The 16,709-nt window shown below is 39.6% G+C and overlaps 1 protein-coding gene across 1 annotated transcript in view; it reads left to right on the top strand.

Annotated features, from left to right (window-relative positions):
- Positions 1-305: 305 nt before the first annotated feature.
- LOC117288398 (homeobox protein MOX-1-like) overlaps positions 306-16,709 on the top strand; it is a 34,475-nt gene continuing 18,071 nt past the window's right edge. Inside the window, exons 1-2 of the mRNA XM_033769243.1 lie at positions 306-893; positions 10,979-11,336. Coding sequence (XP_033625134.1) covers positions 795-893; positions 10,979-11,336 — 457 coding nt within the window. The 5' untranslated portion in view covers positions 306-794. The remainder of the gene's footprint in view (positions 894-10,978; positions 11,337-16,709) is intronic.

Here is a 16,709-nt window from a genome sequence, read left to right as displayed (position 1 = left end):
AATGTTAAAATTCACAGTCGGTGAATCAAGTGTGCAGTTTCTCTGATTCAGTTCGAAAGCACATGTGTTTGGAAATAGTGTATATTGCCAGCTACTACCACATCCTATGTCTTCTTGGTGTCTAGGGATTTCACCAATGAGTTGGTCGCCATACGCTCCTGAGCCCAAACCAGTGCCTCCACGCAGGCGCAATGACATATTGGAGCAGTGACCTAAACTCGCTTGGCAATGGGGAAGTTGTAGCTCTGTGTGTGTGCTGCCTGGGTTGCATGGGATAGTAGTACTGCTGTGAAGCTGCAATTGTTATGACCATTCCACAACGGTTTGTTGTGACACACTTTTCCCCTTGTCATTAATACAATGTTGGTGATAATGTCCAGTTCGACGTTTCAAACTGCTTGTGCTTTTTCATTTTGCTCATCACAAGCCAGTACGTGCTTATAATTCGAAGTACTTAAATCATTTCTATATTTGCGACTCGGGGTGAGAAATAGTCGACGCACACGCTCCTCATACACAAAGGACGGTCGTGGTCGTAGTCTCTCTTGCGAATGGTGTATTTGTTAACAGTGTGTTGACATATTTTACGGTTTTGGCTATTTTGAGGTTACACCACGAGAAAGACTAGATCCTCATTAGGTTTGTATAGGAGACATACACCGTATCACCACTTCTTGGGGGAAATTCATCTGAGCTCGACGACCGGCCGTTTATTTTTTTCTCGAGGGGCGACCAGTTTTATCTGAGTACTTGATAAAAGTCCGGACTTGGTGGATGATCTTGCCCGCAGCGCGATGGAGCATTCTTTGTACGGGGGCAGCGCGGCGCCCGTCCTGCATCACTACCCCAGTTCGTTATCATCGGGATCACAGCTTCAACATGCACCATACCAGGTAAAGAAACGATTGTTTGTTTGATGTCTTAGAATTAGATAGAGTTAATCGAAAACGTGTGTAGTTCATGCACCCAATATTTTGCAAGACTGTATGTGATGATTATGAGGTTGAACAAACCTCCATGGTTGTACCCCCTCAAAACATAGAAGATTGCTTTCAAGAAAGGAACTAAATCGTTATTGCACAGTTTGAGGTCGGTTCCTCCATGGTTCCTCCGAGCTTCCTCCGAGCTCCGTGTTGAGGCACAATAGATACCAATTATAAACAAAGATACCAACGTTACATCATCATAGTTCTTCCTCCATGTTACCAGTATTTATACTTCTTATTTTTTTAGACTGAATGTTTGACAACATTTAAAAGTGGACTCCTGTTTAGACATTTGACTGACAAACCAAATAATTATATTATCATGAATATGAGTAATTGTTTACACAAACAAACTATAATAGGCACAGGTTTCTAATCGACAACACCAGCTAGGTAGGTCTACCATGATTATGAAATTGACTTGATAGTTTAGCAAAAATGCCCTAGGCCCATGAATTTATAGTTTCGTCCACTTTCAAAGCTTGACAGGAAGATTTTGACGTGATGTATAGAATTGCGAAACAAAAAAGAACATAAAAATTGCATTGCTTCAATCATGGATTGGAATTACAGAACACAGAAAGACAATTGTTGTTTTAAGTATACAGACGTGGTGACTCACTGTTGCATGGGCATTTGTCTATGAAAGGTAAACACAAATGATCCCATTATTGGAACTTTTTAATATTGGCTCATGAACCGAGTTACCCCAAGTACAAATTGACAATGAGCCATATGTTAACAACTTTACAGTAATTTGTTTTTACTTGTAGATTCGTGCCGTTTCCAATTGCTTCATGCGAAAATGAGTTGCAGCAAATGATTCCTACAATTAAAAAGGGTGCTAGTTTTGGGGGTGGCATGTCCCTGTAGCACAAGCTACCATGATTTTTAAAAGGCAGGACAGCGAGACTGTGTTCTCTTTATAAAAATTGTTGTCACATTTGAAGTTGGTAACATTTCGTTAATACCTATTGGGTGATGAAGACTTGGATTGTACAGTCTTTGTGCACTCGTCGTATATTATTACTTGCTCATTAGTCCGTGTCTGAAACACAGTAGCAATATTCCATATCTCCATTCATTGCACTTTGTGTGATATTACAAGGTCGTGTATATACTACTCAGTACAAAAACAGATGTTGGAAGTTTACAGTTTCACCAGTTTATAAATACACGCGCTCATTCCGTTTTTCCCGGGACCTATATCATCAAGAGCACACACTGAGGTAGGCTCTGCCGTGGCTTGGACGCGATTTACCCGTGTCTCCACCACTCTCGTCCATGTCTCTCCGTACCATCAATTTGTCAACTACGGATTATGCTGGGCATTATAATGCGAGACTTATAGACTTTGTTTTTGGCCCAGATTCAATCAAACAACGCACTGCAACATGCCGTGTCTGTTTGGAGCGCAGGAAATTCCATGATCCACCATTCTCTGTACTTGGGAGTTATGTTTCCGGTTTCAATCTATCCTGATGGTCTTTTTTTCAAGTCCAGGGCCATGGTCGCCTAAGTAGGGCTTTTGGGCTGGCATCTGTTTAGGATCCAAGAGTCTTTCTGCCCACGGATTCTTTACCAAAAAACGCCCCCTTGAAGCATTTACCAACGACAAGAATCCATATACAGCAGGAACTGTGGTGGTATTCTGTTATAAATGCAAGGCCTGTGGCTGGCGAGTAAGACCCGTAACCTAAGGGATTTAACCCGCGGGAACACACCGCTGCAATTAACTTGACACTGATGAAACAGGGCAACAAAAAATGTCCAATCGCAAAAAGACAATCCTTTAGCAGCACCCAAACCCACACACTGGACACGTTTGGTAACTGTCAAAGACTAGTATTCTCACTTGGTGTATCCTAAATCATTTATTAAATAACAAACCTGTAAAAATTTGGACTAAATTGGTCATCGAAGTTGCAATAACAGAACGAAAAAGCACTCTTGTTGTACAAACAAAATGTGTGTGCTCTCAGATGCATGATAAAAGGCTTAAGCTGAAGTATTTTGTCATTTGAGTGAGAAATAACCTCCTTCTCAAAAACGTTGTTGTTTCCGAGGGAGCCGTTTCTCGCAATGTTCTATGCTATCACTAGCTCTCCATTGATCGTTATCAAGTTAGGTTTTTACTACCAATAGTGTCCCCTGGCCAGTGCCTTTAAATTCCGTGAACAACACATACAAGAATTACAGTATAGGATTAAATCAGGACAAATATTGGCCGATCTTTTTTGTCTACCCTTAAAGGGGTACGTTTGGTAATGGCAATAAAAACGTATAAAGCATTTTGAGAGAACAGCCTAATCTAGTTGATACTGGTGTCTAATGTTTCAATAGCTTCGCCGCGCTTTGATTGTCAAATTTTAATGTCTGAAACCAAAAATTCATCATATATCGGACATTTGATAATAATTTTCGTGAGGGAAACTTTTATGTAGGTTGCAGAACTGACACATAGAGAAACTTATATCTTGTTTAAAGGCAGTGGACACTATTGGTAATTACTCAAAATAATTATTGGCATAAAACTTTACTTGGTAACAAGTAATGGGGGAGAGGTTGAGAGTATAACACATTGTGAGAATCGGCTCCCTCTGAAGTGACGTAGTTTTCGTGAAGGAAGTAATTTTCCACGGATTTGATTTCGAGACCTCAGATTTAGAATTTGAGGTCTCGAAATCGCGCACCTGAAAGCACACAACTTTGTGTGACAAGGGTGCTATTTCTTTCATTATTATCTCGCAACTTCAACGACCAATTGAGCTCAATTTTTTCACAGGTTTGTTGTTATATGCATATGTTGAGATACACCAAGTGAGAAGACTGGTCTTTGACAATTACCAATAGTGTCCAATGTCTGTAAACGTGACTGCTGTTGTTTTAACTTAATTAAGGATAATTTATAAACGACCATTAGGAAAGCTGAGTATCCGTTTTACTCGAGGTTGAAAACTTGTGAACCGTGTTTAATTCAAATGAAATGTTCGGGGTGGTTTTCTTTGTTGATGAAGTCCCTGGGAAAGAGGTGGATAATGACTGTATCTATCATAAAAATAGGGTCTTCATTTCATGTGGTTGGATTAGTATAGTGTGGACTTACACGTCTGGAGTTTTGATGAGGGAGTCCTGTTTCATGACGATAGCTTTCTGTTATGCGAAAAAAAGGAAAACGAAACAATTATGCGAGGCTCGATTTCAAGTGGCCGATTGGACCCCAAATTTTAGATTTAAGTTTCAGTTATCTTTTTTTTAGATTCGAGAAAGTAACAAGCTTTTCATTTTGTATGGGATTAGTTAGGATAGAAAACGCAATTTGTTTATTTTGAAAGTTTACTGATATGAAGTTCATACTAGAAAAAAAAGCACAAGCTTGTTTCTGTGGTTACAACCAACAATAAAGGCAGTTTGTTAACATGCTGACAATTTTGCATGCGGTTTTTAACTTTCGGCACGTTTCATTTGCTCGACAATTCTTAGTGTTTTAAATTTATTTCGGTACAAAGGCAAAACGCTCTTTTTCTAAGTGGAAACCTTATTTCTTGTCTTTTTGTAATTTCGCTTCAAATAACCTGGAAATTATTTGGTTTATTTTATTCTTCCATGCTGACACAACGTAAATACAATTCCATCAGCAAAACAATCATAACAAAATGGAGCTTCACCAAGTTGTTTTTCTTCTGATGGATGTTTATGCTTTCCAGTTTGTAGTTTGATCACTGAGAGAGAAAAAAATTAATTTACGATTTGAATATCAGACTCGATATATTAGACACACTCCTAGTCTTTTGACTTAGATTTCACATTCCCAAACTTTATTTATTTAGATGTTCCGCAGACCTATGCCAAATCATTTATGTTATTGAAACGACATTTAAGGCCCAACTTCAACACCATGAAGACATTAAAAGAAATACATCATTATAAACGAAACGACCAGTAATGGTCGAGCAAGTAGAGGCGATTTCCAAAGTGAAAGTTTATTTAATCTTTGTATAAACTTGGCCCTAACTCTAATTATCTAAGAGTGACTTCCTGCTGAAAACTAACAGCATGCAATAATGATTCTTTCCCCAAACACTTGATTTGCCAAGTCGAACAACTCGAAGACAAAATTATATTTATCGTGATTTGATACCGTTTTCACTGTTTTGATGGTTGAAAAAAGCAGGACTGGAAATACTTTTCCTCAATGATGTATATTCTACCAATGAGCATTCCTTACTCCGTGATTCTACCCGTTAACGTGAAACGTACTTTTCATGGCGACTTTTTCACAGCGAATACGCTAACGAATTCGACAAGAATTGCTTATTATACGGGCGATGTTTTATTACCTTGACTGCGAATTGTCATAACGCAACAGCACAATTAATTTACTGGTTTAGACAGAAAATAAGCTGAAGTTTTCGCATGTATTGTTTCTTTATATATCTTTTTGGACAGTGATTATGTGAGGGCACAATATTCAAGAACATTTCGCGGAAAGTGTGGACCCGTCCGTCTCTTCACAATTGTCTTCGTTTTAAACTAATTTCATTTTAATTAAAAGATGCTAAACTCAGCAACGTTAAAAATTGTCTTCGAATACCATCTCTCAAAGAAATTGAAAAAATTGCAAACGGTTTCCACAAAACCACCTGATTCCCGGACCTGTTTACGGGAATATTTCGCCTTTTGTTTTTTTGCAAACATGAAGTAATTACATAGTTTAACGAGACGCCCAGTTAAGCCACCACCACCGGGACGACGACGGGGCCGAACTGCCGTCCACACTTGCCCCGGACTTCGCCGCGCACCGACGGTAAACGTTCCTGACACATACGCACTTGCAGCCAACGGAAGTTTTATTATTTAAAAGATTTATGGTCCCTCCTTTAATTTATTTTGTGGCAACGGTACTTTTGATGTGTTTTTATTGCACTGTGGTATTTATTTTGGCAAGGACCAAGGTGTACTAATGTGTGGGGGAGAAGTGGGGGGGGGGGGTCTACGGATGTTCTCTGGGGATGTCTGACGTTCGTTGGGATGCTTTGCGAGAGGGGATTTAGTACATGCATTCGATCCATCTTATTTACCATAAACAACAACCAATCAACTAGCGAAACAATGCTTAAATTCGTGCTTAAAGTCTAAAGGTTCTCTTTAGCAGGAACCTTACGTAACTTTGCAATTTGAGCCGTCGTTTGGGGATTTTTTCCCGCTAAGGCATGATACATTCTCGACAATAAGTGAAGACCTTAATTAACACATTCTTCAAGATATGTTATACCATTGTCAGTTGTTCTGACAACCACAAGAACTAAGTTCTCGTAATAAGTGAATACATTAATGAACACATTCTTCAAGACATGTTATACCGTTGTCAGTTGTTCTGACAACCATGAGAACTAGGTTCTCGTGTCAAATTGCAACATCGATGAAAGGACAGTACACAAACAGATCAATCCAGACAATATTTAATCGATTAATCGACCTCGACGTCGTTTATCCAAGGAACCACACCACCAAGTTTGATTCAATTTTCACAGCCACCCCGGTATAGTAACCCGGTAGTTTTAGGCATGATATTTTTCCTTTAGTCTGACATCCGAGTTCAGAGCCATTTTACACGACGCAACTTACAGTCCCGAGTAATCTCGAAGAAGAGAAGGCATTAACATTTGAATTGTTGGACACTAAATACGGGTGTTAGTCAAGACACTGCTGGAAGAATTGCTCCCGGGGCAAGTTTCACAAAGAGCTACCTAAGTTCATAAGCTGCGTAGGCCCCTATCAATCTTATGCACAAGAAATAGTAGACGGCCTGACGTTTCGACCCAAACAGAGGTCCTCTTGCCTGGTAAACGGTTTACAACTGCAGCTAATTAAATTTTTTCCCAATATTAATTGCTGAGCAAAGTCTGATATCGCAATACAAATCACAAAGAGCATGTGTTGACAACTCGTGTTGAGATGAATATTATAAGCGTTTTATAAAATCGAACCCATGTCCTGTCAAAAGTGTTTCTTGGTTGCCTCAAAGTTTGAGATGCCTCGTGTGACAAGGCTGGCCCAATGTTTGTCAACATTATTGTTTGTTGGTATTGGTAAGCAGTTTGCTTATTCTATTTTCTCAATCTGCATTGCTGAGCAAAGTGTTATATCACATTATAAACCACTAAAGGACAGTACAGTGTGGACAACTCGTCTTCAGATCAGATAGTTACATTAATTGGTGTTTTTGGGAAAATGAACTCCTGTCCTGTCAAAGAAGTGTTTCTTTTTGCATACAAGCGCCATTGGTAGCCTCACGAGTTCAACCAAATTTAAGTTGCCTCGTGTGACTATGCTGGACCAATATTCGTCAACATTGTAGCCGTGTCCAATAGCCATAGTCGTAGCCGTAGCCACTCAATTTGAACACGGCTTTACACAGCGCCACCGTGCTGGTGCTTTCTTGTCTGGGCACCCTTGTTTTATCTGCCATTCACATTACACATCTCTCGGAAACCCTTGTTTTATCTGCCATTCACATTATACACCCGTCTCGGGCGAGTAGGTTGAACACCTTGTTTTGTAATTTCCATCCGATTCAGACTCTCACGACTCTCTGTTTTTCCAGATCCCGGCTTACAAAGTTACTTACTACACTGTGACCAGATGAGATAATTTACAATTCGTAAAAAAAAAAAAAAAAGTTGCGTTGGAATAATTTGGGTCTACTCACTGCCAATTGGATTGAACCGTCGGGCACAGCATGATCATGCATTCTCGGTTAATGTCTCAATATTATTATTTCAGTGTTGTTGTCTATAATAGACCTTTATCACGGTGTGGTCATCTTGATTTTACTCCATTCCGACTCATTGCAACCAAACTGAGGCTGGACGAAGTAATAGTCTGGTGCCGTGCGCAATTAATGTTTTGAATGAATTGGAAACACATGACCAAGTAGGTGACAGCGTGATAAATGTCTATTTAATTGCTGTCTTTGTACCGTTTCTTTTATGGAATATAGGTCTATATTGTTCGTTATCAACAGCAATACCATATCCCTCCTTTTCTTGCGCTTGTGCTGGGATGTTATTTGAAATACATTAAATAAATACTTAAAATACAACAACATTTAGAAGGAAATATGAGTTATTTTAGTTATATATGTACAAGTTCAATGTATAATTACCACATAACAGAGTTAAGTTAATACAAGCTGCATTTACGAATTATGTAGGCGAAGCTCACATTGTCGGATAAAACATAGATATTGATTTATACAAAATATTGGTATAATCATAATTCTATTAATAATATGCCAACAATAATACTCCTAATGAGGAAGTATGCAAACGCAAATTCTGAATGGAAAATAGTCTTCATTGGAAGTGTTCCAAATTAACTCGACTGAACACAGTACAATCGAAGACAATTTGGGTATTAAATGCTTATCATATTTACTGTATCACTTATGGATAGGCCTAACTGTCAGAATAAGCTCAGTCAATAATTTACTTAAAGACAAATTGACACCTTTGGTAAAATTTCAAAGACCAATCTTCTCACTTAATGTGTAACTATCAACAAATATCATAAAATAACAAATCTGTGAAAATTTGAGCTCAATTGGTCGTCGAAATTGCGAGATAACAAGGAAAGAAAAAACACCCATGCCAAGTTTTGTGCTTTCATAATGCATAATTTCGCGACCTCAAAATCTAACTCTGAGGTCTCGAAAACAAATTCGATGAAAATTCTTCTTTCTCAAAAAGTGCATCACTTCAGAGGGAGCCGTTTCTATACTATCACTCGTTACCGAGTAAGGTTTTATGATTTTATTATTTTGAGTAATTACCAATAGTGTCCACTGACTTTAATCACAAGTGACAAATCACACCTTTGCCACCACCTTTTTTGTCTACCAATGCTAAAATTAACTTTAAAAAAAGTGGTGCGTAAGATGCTATTTTTGAAGTACAAAAGCACGTGGGTGCGTGGTTTCAGAGTAAAGCGTGCGAAGCCCGAGCAAGACGCCGGCTACACCCGTCGTACTCCCAGCCTCCCTGGCGCTGCTTTTTCCTCCGCTTATTCCGCAACGGGCCTCGTTCTCAACAACACTGGAGTAAAACCCCGGAAACCAAGTTTTTTTCTTATTTTGGCGGGCAATAAGTTTCATTGAGATTTATTAATAATGAAGTAGGAAGAGCAGAAGTTTTTATGGCCGTGTGGATTGAACCACGAAGGTCGCCTTTGTAAAAGTACACAAGCCGCGAACCACGACTCCGGATGTGTTCTAACATGCAATCATACTGCCGGCACCAGACCAAGGACAAACAATACACTCTACTGCGCATGTGCTAAGTTGTGAGTTTAAAACAATAGCTTGCTGATGGGCCTGCCATTGTCAACGGTGGTTTGAAGTATGACGAGATATGGGTATTTTGTTGGTTGACATTTGAAAAGAATCTGGTAGCAAAACGTTGCGCCTCTTGTTGTAAGCCTAATGTTGACAATGAAAGGTAATATGAAAGTTAAAAATTGCTGTACTACACTGTGTGTCAAACTGTGATACTATTGGATTTCTAGCATATCCGTTTTTGATTTGTTTGATTTTCCTGAAAACTTGCAGCAGAGAAATTGCAGCAAAATAATTAAGATTCTGTTTATCAAACTGTTTGGCAAAAACAGTGTTTGATATAGCCGTGTGCCTTCACAAGTTCACTGTGTTTTTGGAGTGGGTTTTCGGCGGGTGTGCTCTTCTGCACCCGAGGGGAAGAGAGTTTGTTTATAGGACCATGGAGGGGGGGGGGGGCTCCCTCCGGGGGATGTTATATCGGGCGTGGTATTACTTGTTCATAACTTTGACAATAGATATTGTCACACTATCTGGAGCACATTCTTCTTTGTTTTTCTAACTTGAATCAGACTATAGAATTAGCTATTGCAAACATCTTACCAACCAAATGGACCGATGGTACAAATGCAAAAAAAAGTTAATGGCTTGACGCTAAATGACAACACAACAAACATGAACAGGTAAACTTAGTTTTAGCCTACTTGCACATTGTGTCATTTAGCATTTCGAGAAAGACTCTGCTAGGGTCGAAACGTCAGGCCATTAACTATATTTTACATGAATGAGGCTAGGAACAATGTCTTTTTTTTTGTATAAGCGGAAACATACGTTCGGTTATTGTTCCCTTTAAGAGCAATGCGGTGAATGGTTCACGGTGGTGACGCTACAAATTGCGTGGAACTAATCTATTATTCTAAACAGTTTGGCGTCATTAATGGTTCAACGTGTTTGTTTTATCGAGGAAATCATTTGCCTTGTACTAATGCCATTAATGTTAACTTGGTATTCTCCGTTTTCTGTTCTTCCATTCCCTTTCAATTTACCTATGGTTACCTGCTGTTTAATTTGATTGGGTTTTCTACTCTTTTTACGGGCAGATTTAACTTTTTGCCCTGGGATTGTTTGTTCCCTCCTCTGTCCTCTGTATTCATTTGTGGCATAAATAGATAATCTGGTCGGAAAACACTCTTGAAAGATACCTGTTTAATTTCTCATTGGCCGGGGTCGTTGTGGTTTTGAAAATAGCATGCACTTTAACAACTCTACGTTTCTACAAGTATGCTCTGTTGTCTTCAGGAGAAAAGTATATTTTCAGTCTGGACTGAAAACTTTCTATTCAAAACCAAAAAGTCATATTATGAGAGAGACACGAAAGTGTGTGACCGCACACCTTGTTAATAAGGCTGTCGACGTATCTCTACATTTCTGTGTCACCTACCCTCACAGGACTGGGGCTCAACAATAATTAATCAAAGTAATTAGTAATTTTAAAATTAAAATACTTTATGTTTGCGTCTCAGTTATGCCAATGTACTCTATCAATAAATGCTTTAATCTGTACTTAATATTTCCCTCGATATATCAATATATGCACTTAGAAACAAACAATGTTGTAAATTTGTAATTAAAATGATACAATTATTTTGTTGACATACAGCGACCGATAACAAGTGCTTACTTGCCGCTGGGTAGCGTACCGTATCAACCCTCCCATCAACCCACGACGCAGTACCACTCGCACCAGCATGACTGGCCGGGCGTTCACGTCCCAAGCACGGCCGACCACTTGGGTAGTACGGCCCATCACACCGTGGCCAATATGACACTGTGTCATCCAGCACGCAATGACTATTTAACTGTAACGTCTTCGGCAATGGCTGAAGCGTCAAAAGTCCGAGAAATGGGAGGGAGCGTGTCGCCTGAGTCGGTGCCGAGCCCGACGGCGCAAAGTAACGGGCTGATGGACAGCAGTCATGAGGATCACGGATCACTGGAGAAGGGGAATCACAAGAAAGGTATGTACTGCTAAGAATAAAAATACATTGAATATCAATCAGAAATCATCCCAAAAAGGGAACATTTCGAAAATTGGTGTCTCAAATCTTATAGAGGTAAAAAAACAGGGCCAATTTCATAGAGCTGCTTAAGCAGCTTCTTCATGACATTTTAAGGTCACCAACCAAAATGCCAGGCAACGTGTCTGATTTACAACTGGTTTCCCTGCTACATTTTGTACAGTAGGCATTATTGTCTTATACTTAAAAAGGTTTTGATAAAGAAACAATAAGGAGGATACCAGTCACAAATGATACATGTAGAATGGTATTTTAGCTGATTTTTCATAATTTTGTAGTCCTAAGCTAGTGTTTGTGCTTAAGCAGCTCCATATCAAATTGGGCCCAGAAGCTTTATTCAATCCACTTTCCCGAAAGAGTAAAGCGGCCATGGTTATTTTTCTTGTCTGGTCGATTCCTTTTTCCTGCGGGCATTTACGTTACTCGGGATAAAAGGGCAGAGGAAAACTAGTGCAGTTCAACGCGTAAATATGGAGAACGCACGGGTTCGAGGTTGTTCAGAATCGAGGGGCGGGGCTTATTCGTACACTAGAAAGGGACATGCCTCTCTTTAATGCCAGTACATGTGAGACGCCGACATTGAAATTGTCATTGTGGAACCATCGGCTATTCTACTCGGTGATGTTGCATGCATGAATGTGCACAGATGTTCGTTAATGATTCGAGAATAGTTAAAGTAACATTCACCTTTCTTCCGAAGATGTGCATGGTGCAATGTCAGTATTTCCATAACCCATTGAAAAAGACTTAATATTGAACCTATACAAACTACCTCTGAGACAGCACTACGAGACTAGGATATAGGCCTACTTGTTTGAGAACTATTCTGAACAGATTTAGGAACCTGCGATCAATGAGGGATGCTTTTTGAAAATTTGCCAAAAAGAGATAAAGTGGCACTTACGTAATGTATTACCAAAGACCAAATACATTGGTGTTACCAGACCAACACTGTCTGTAAAAAAAACTGCCAATGCGAAATGATATTTATAGAGACATGTCTTTTTTCTCACCTTCGGCTTGTTTTTTAAGCGATATTCATAATTTGTGTTCAGGGTCGGGGGCGTTGGTAATCACCTTGACCTTACCCATCCCCGGTCCAAATCGCAGGGGACGCATGCACCTATGGTATAGGCCTGTAGCTCAATGGGTATATGAACATGCGTTGCTCTCCTCACACATGAAATTGTACATCAATTCCGATCACCATAATCATCAAGCATACGATCCCTGCACCAGGCAACGACCGGATTAAAGGTACTTGCATATTGGTATCGGTGGAAGAGCATTCAATCTAATCATCTAGTTTCCAATAATTATAGCGCCTTTAAACTTAGTTTGTGTTACTGAATGCAATACAAATTTGTTAACAAACATTCATGGAAAGGTCCAATCATGTATACCCTGAATCTCGTTGTACCAATGTACATGTTCATGGACATGAGTTTGCGTGACCAGGGGTCGATTTCACATAGAGTTAGGACTTGTCCTAACTTAGGACTAGTCCTAGGAGATATACAAATTGCATGGAGTGTCCTAAGTTAGGACGAGTAACTGGTCCTAACTGGAGATAAGACTAGTCCTAATTCTTTGTGAAATCCACCCCAGTTTGCTTCCTGTCAATGTTAGTTCCCATGGCACAATTTTATCCATTCAATTCTGCTTAGCAGAAAAGGGCTATACCAACCAGATTGGTATAAAGTATGGTGCCCTACTTCCTGTTAGCTTAGCAAGGAAAACTGCCAAGCAATGTTGTTTGCTAAAAGAAAAACAAGAAATTTACAGGCACAAGTTCATCAAGCCTCTTAGCTTAAGCAAGTTACTAAGTACAGAAAAACCTCGTTGGCAGACTCTGGTCACAAGCCAAAGTGACAGACTTAAGTTTTTCCAACTGGTACCCCGCTATTTTTTCGCTTAGCAGATAAACAGGTAAACTAAGCAGAACAAAAACTTGTTGAGCAGGCTCTGATTATACCGTGCAGCTTTTCAAAATAATTTGTCTTACGTCGGCATACGCTGGCTAAAACTTCAAGGTGTGGCAGGGACGTTAGCAGTTAAATCATGCGAGCCCCTTTTTCTGCTGAACAGCTTTTTGTAACATATTGCTTTTGTCGTTAACAACAATCATGTATGATGACCCATGTGTATAGTGTACAGGAACCTTCACTGTTTTCGATTCGGAAACGTTTGTTGGATTCAACATGGGTTTCCGTGTATGTTTCAAGGATTTCAGCACCGTTCTCCCTTGACAGTGGGTCCACTTGACAAATTCCAGTTAAAACTCCAGCTGGCTACTATTTCAGTTTTGCAAAAGCATCCCTATTTACCATGAACTTTGGATTAATATTGAACAAACTGGCGAGCTGCGGTGAAATGACAAGCTAACCTGTCCCGCTGGCTGGTCACTGAAAAAGTTATTAGCTAACCACAATTTGTTGTGTATGCAATAAAAGTAAGCCGTACCGGTAACAACACTTTTTACTCAGTACTTTCCTGGGGGGGGGGGTCCACTGGTCCGATTTACACAATATGAATTCGTGATAGTTGTTATCTCTATAGAACAGCTTGAATTTTTACGGCCACCGATCCACCTGAGAAACAGTTAAACTTGAAAGGTTGTCATCTTCGAGAAAACTTTATATTATTAATCTCATGTTGTGACTTTCTGCACAAGAAAAAATGCACCGGAGTACAGTGGGCCTCATGGACACTAACAACCGTGATTGATTTTCGATCCCCCATAACAACGAGGTTGTACCTTATCCTTGTCGATGACGTCATCAAAGTGATCACCGAGTACACCCCTTCTTGCATTTGCTCACATAAACAGACTTCACGTGATCTCACGAGACTTTCAGGGAAATAGACTGACCTCTTGTTTAGGTTGAAATTAGCGGCCCCGTGATCACCACATAGCGGTAAATAGGTTACCAGACAAGGTGGCAAGTCATATTATCAACCGTCTCAGCCGTATACTGGGAACCAGATTCCTAAAGTTGCTAAAGCAAATTTATTTTGTAAGCATACTAATTGCCAATCAGGGCCCAATTTAATGGAGCTGCTAAGCTCAACAATTTGTTTAGCATGAAATATTTGCCTCGATAAAAACAGGTTTACGAACCAAATTTCCACTCGATTTTCATGATAAGCAACAAATGAAAATTTGGTTGGTAATCTTTTCTTTATCAAGGCAAAAATTTCATGCTGAGCAAATTTTTGTGCTTAGCAGCTCTATGAAATTGGGCTCAGGTTAGCATGTAATTGACTTAGCAGTTTAGCTGCATGTAAGCTGGGCCCAGTTTCATAGAGCTAAATAACGGTAAGCAAATTGTCGTGCTTACTTACTGTTGTAGAACAAAATTGCCAAGGTTCAAGCGTATTTCACAGGTTAGCAAGAAAGTTAGGCGGCCATCTTGCGCGTTCCCAGGATTTGTATTGTTACCCCATTAATGTTTGTGCAAAAAGCACCGAAAGGTTAGAACGCCTTTTCGTGTGCTTACGGTAAGCAGCGCTAGGAACTGGAAATCGCGCAGTAAGCACAAAATCGGCCGCTAAGCAGCTATGTAAAATTGGGCTTTGTTTCAAAGCAAGGTCTGTTGTGCTGCGAACTCGGCCCTGGCCTGCACACGGGACGCTATAACAACGACAGTACGACCACGTGCATAAGGGCAACGCTTTGTTTGTAACAATTTCCGTCCTTTGTTTCTGATTGTTTGGGGTTTTATGGGACGTGGGGGGGGGTATGTTCGTGCCAATGTCTATTTTCAAGAGACATTATATAAAATTAATGTGTGAAACAGTAACTAAGTGGGTTTAATCTTTTCCAGTAAAAATACATGTAATGGTTTTACCTGGTTTTGTGGTTTCTGAACGTGTTTAAATATTTGTTTGGGTTTTGTTTGAGCGAAGAAAGGTCCGAAGTTGTTGTTTTTTACAAATATTTCTCAGCTTCCAAGAAAATTTGGCATAAAATTAAATTTCGCGTGCAGTCACTTCACACAAGTCGAACACGTTTTATGTTATTGGTCCGTGCATCCCAAAGCCCTTATTTGAGGGATTTAACATGTGTGAAATTTGTGAGAGAAAAAAAAATACAATCTTGGCACCAGACAAGAAAAAAAGTACGAGGGTCATCAAGAACTGTGAACCTTTACTATCCTCGTAACCTCGACGCTATCTTCCCCCTCAGTGCCCTGTGAGCCGCACGGTAGGGCCTACCAGATGTGTCAAGTCACAAGACTCGCTCAAACCGCCCCAGGGCCAAAAATCTTTTCTTAACTTTTCCCTCCGTGTCTTAGATATTTGTCTCTCTCAAGATGACGGAACTGGGTCGAAACGGCACTTCGTTACCTGGGGCAATCCATATTTCTCATATTTCTTTCGGGTATATAATGGATCTGGCCCCTCGGTGGATATTACTTTGTAGGTCCGTAAGTAGCTTTCGTAAATGCAGCGTTGTATCGTGTTACCTTAGTCGTTGATAAGATAGCAATGATGGTCCTATTTTCGCTTATAGCGACTTTCTGCCGCTATAGCGATTTTATGCCGCTATATGCGTATCAGAAACCCCACCTTTGTTTCACTATAGCGTGGATTTGCGTTATAGCGGTGATTTGCCACTTCACATAGCTATATTATAAATGCAGGATGATACCGAGTAGGTCTATGCTTAGTGGTTCATAAGATACCAATGAGGGTCCTACTTTTGCTTATAGCGACTCAATGCCGCTTTAGTGACTTTATGCCGCTTTATGCAAGCAGAAACCCCACCTATAGCGTTGATTGCGTAGCGGTGATTGCTACTTAACACCGTTGGTTTGGCCTGTAATTACCGCTCGTTCAACCTAGCCTTATGTTAATTTAAAGACAAAATATTAATGATGGTTTATGGTTTGTTTATTTGACAGTTTTATTATTACTTTGTTGGTCCATTAGCCTAGCCATTCATGCTTTTCATTTCGCAGGGGAAAAAAAAGTGTTTTACGATCACAAAAATATTAAATTCACTGAAAAAAAATTATGGATTGTTAAATTAAGACAATGGGTGTTGTCACATAATATAATTGGCTAGATAATAAGAACTAAAACTTATACCTGTCAAGGGTGTTAAAATAACACTAATTTCTGCCCAAATTACTACATTTGTTTTTCCCAATACTATAAATTAATTCAGATGTTTATGGTTAATTATTAAAGCTCTTATGCTGAACATTTGCTATTGCTATAGGCCCTAAGCAGTCGAATGTCGATAGTAAAACTGGATTCTGTTATCACTTGTTCAAGGTTGAATTTTTACAAAAAGGATATCACTAA

The sequence above is a fragment of the Asterias rubens genome, chromosome 3, assembly GCF_902459465.1.
Source record: "Asterias rubens chromosome 3, eAstRub1.3, whole genome shotgun sequence".
Lineage (NCBI taxonomy): Eukaryota > Metazoa > Echinodermata > Asteroidea > Forcipulatida > Asteriidae > Asterias > Asterias rubens.
The sequence above is the reverse complement of the archived record's forward strand: the minus strand, read 5'-3'. Positions and strand labels throughout refer to the sequence as shown.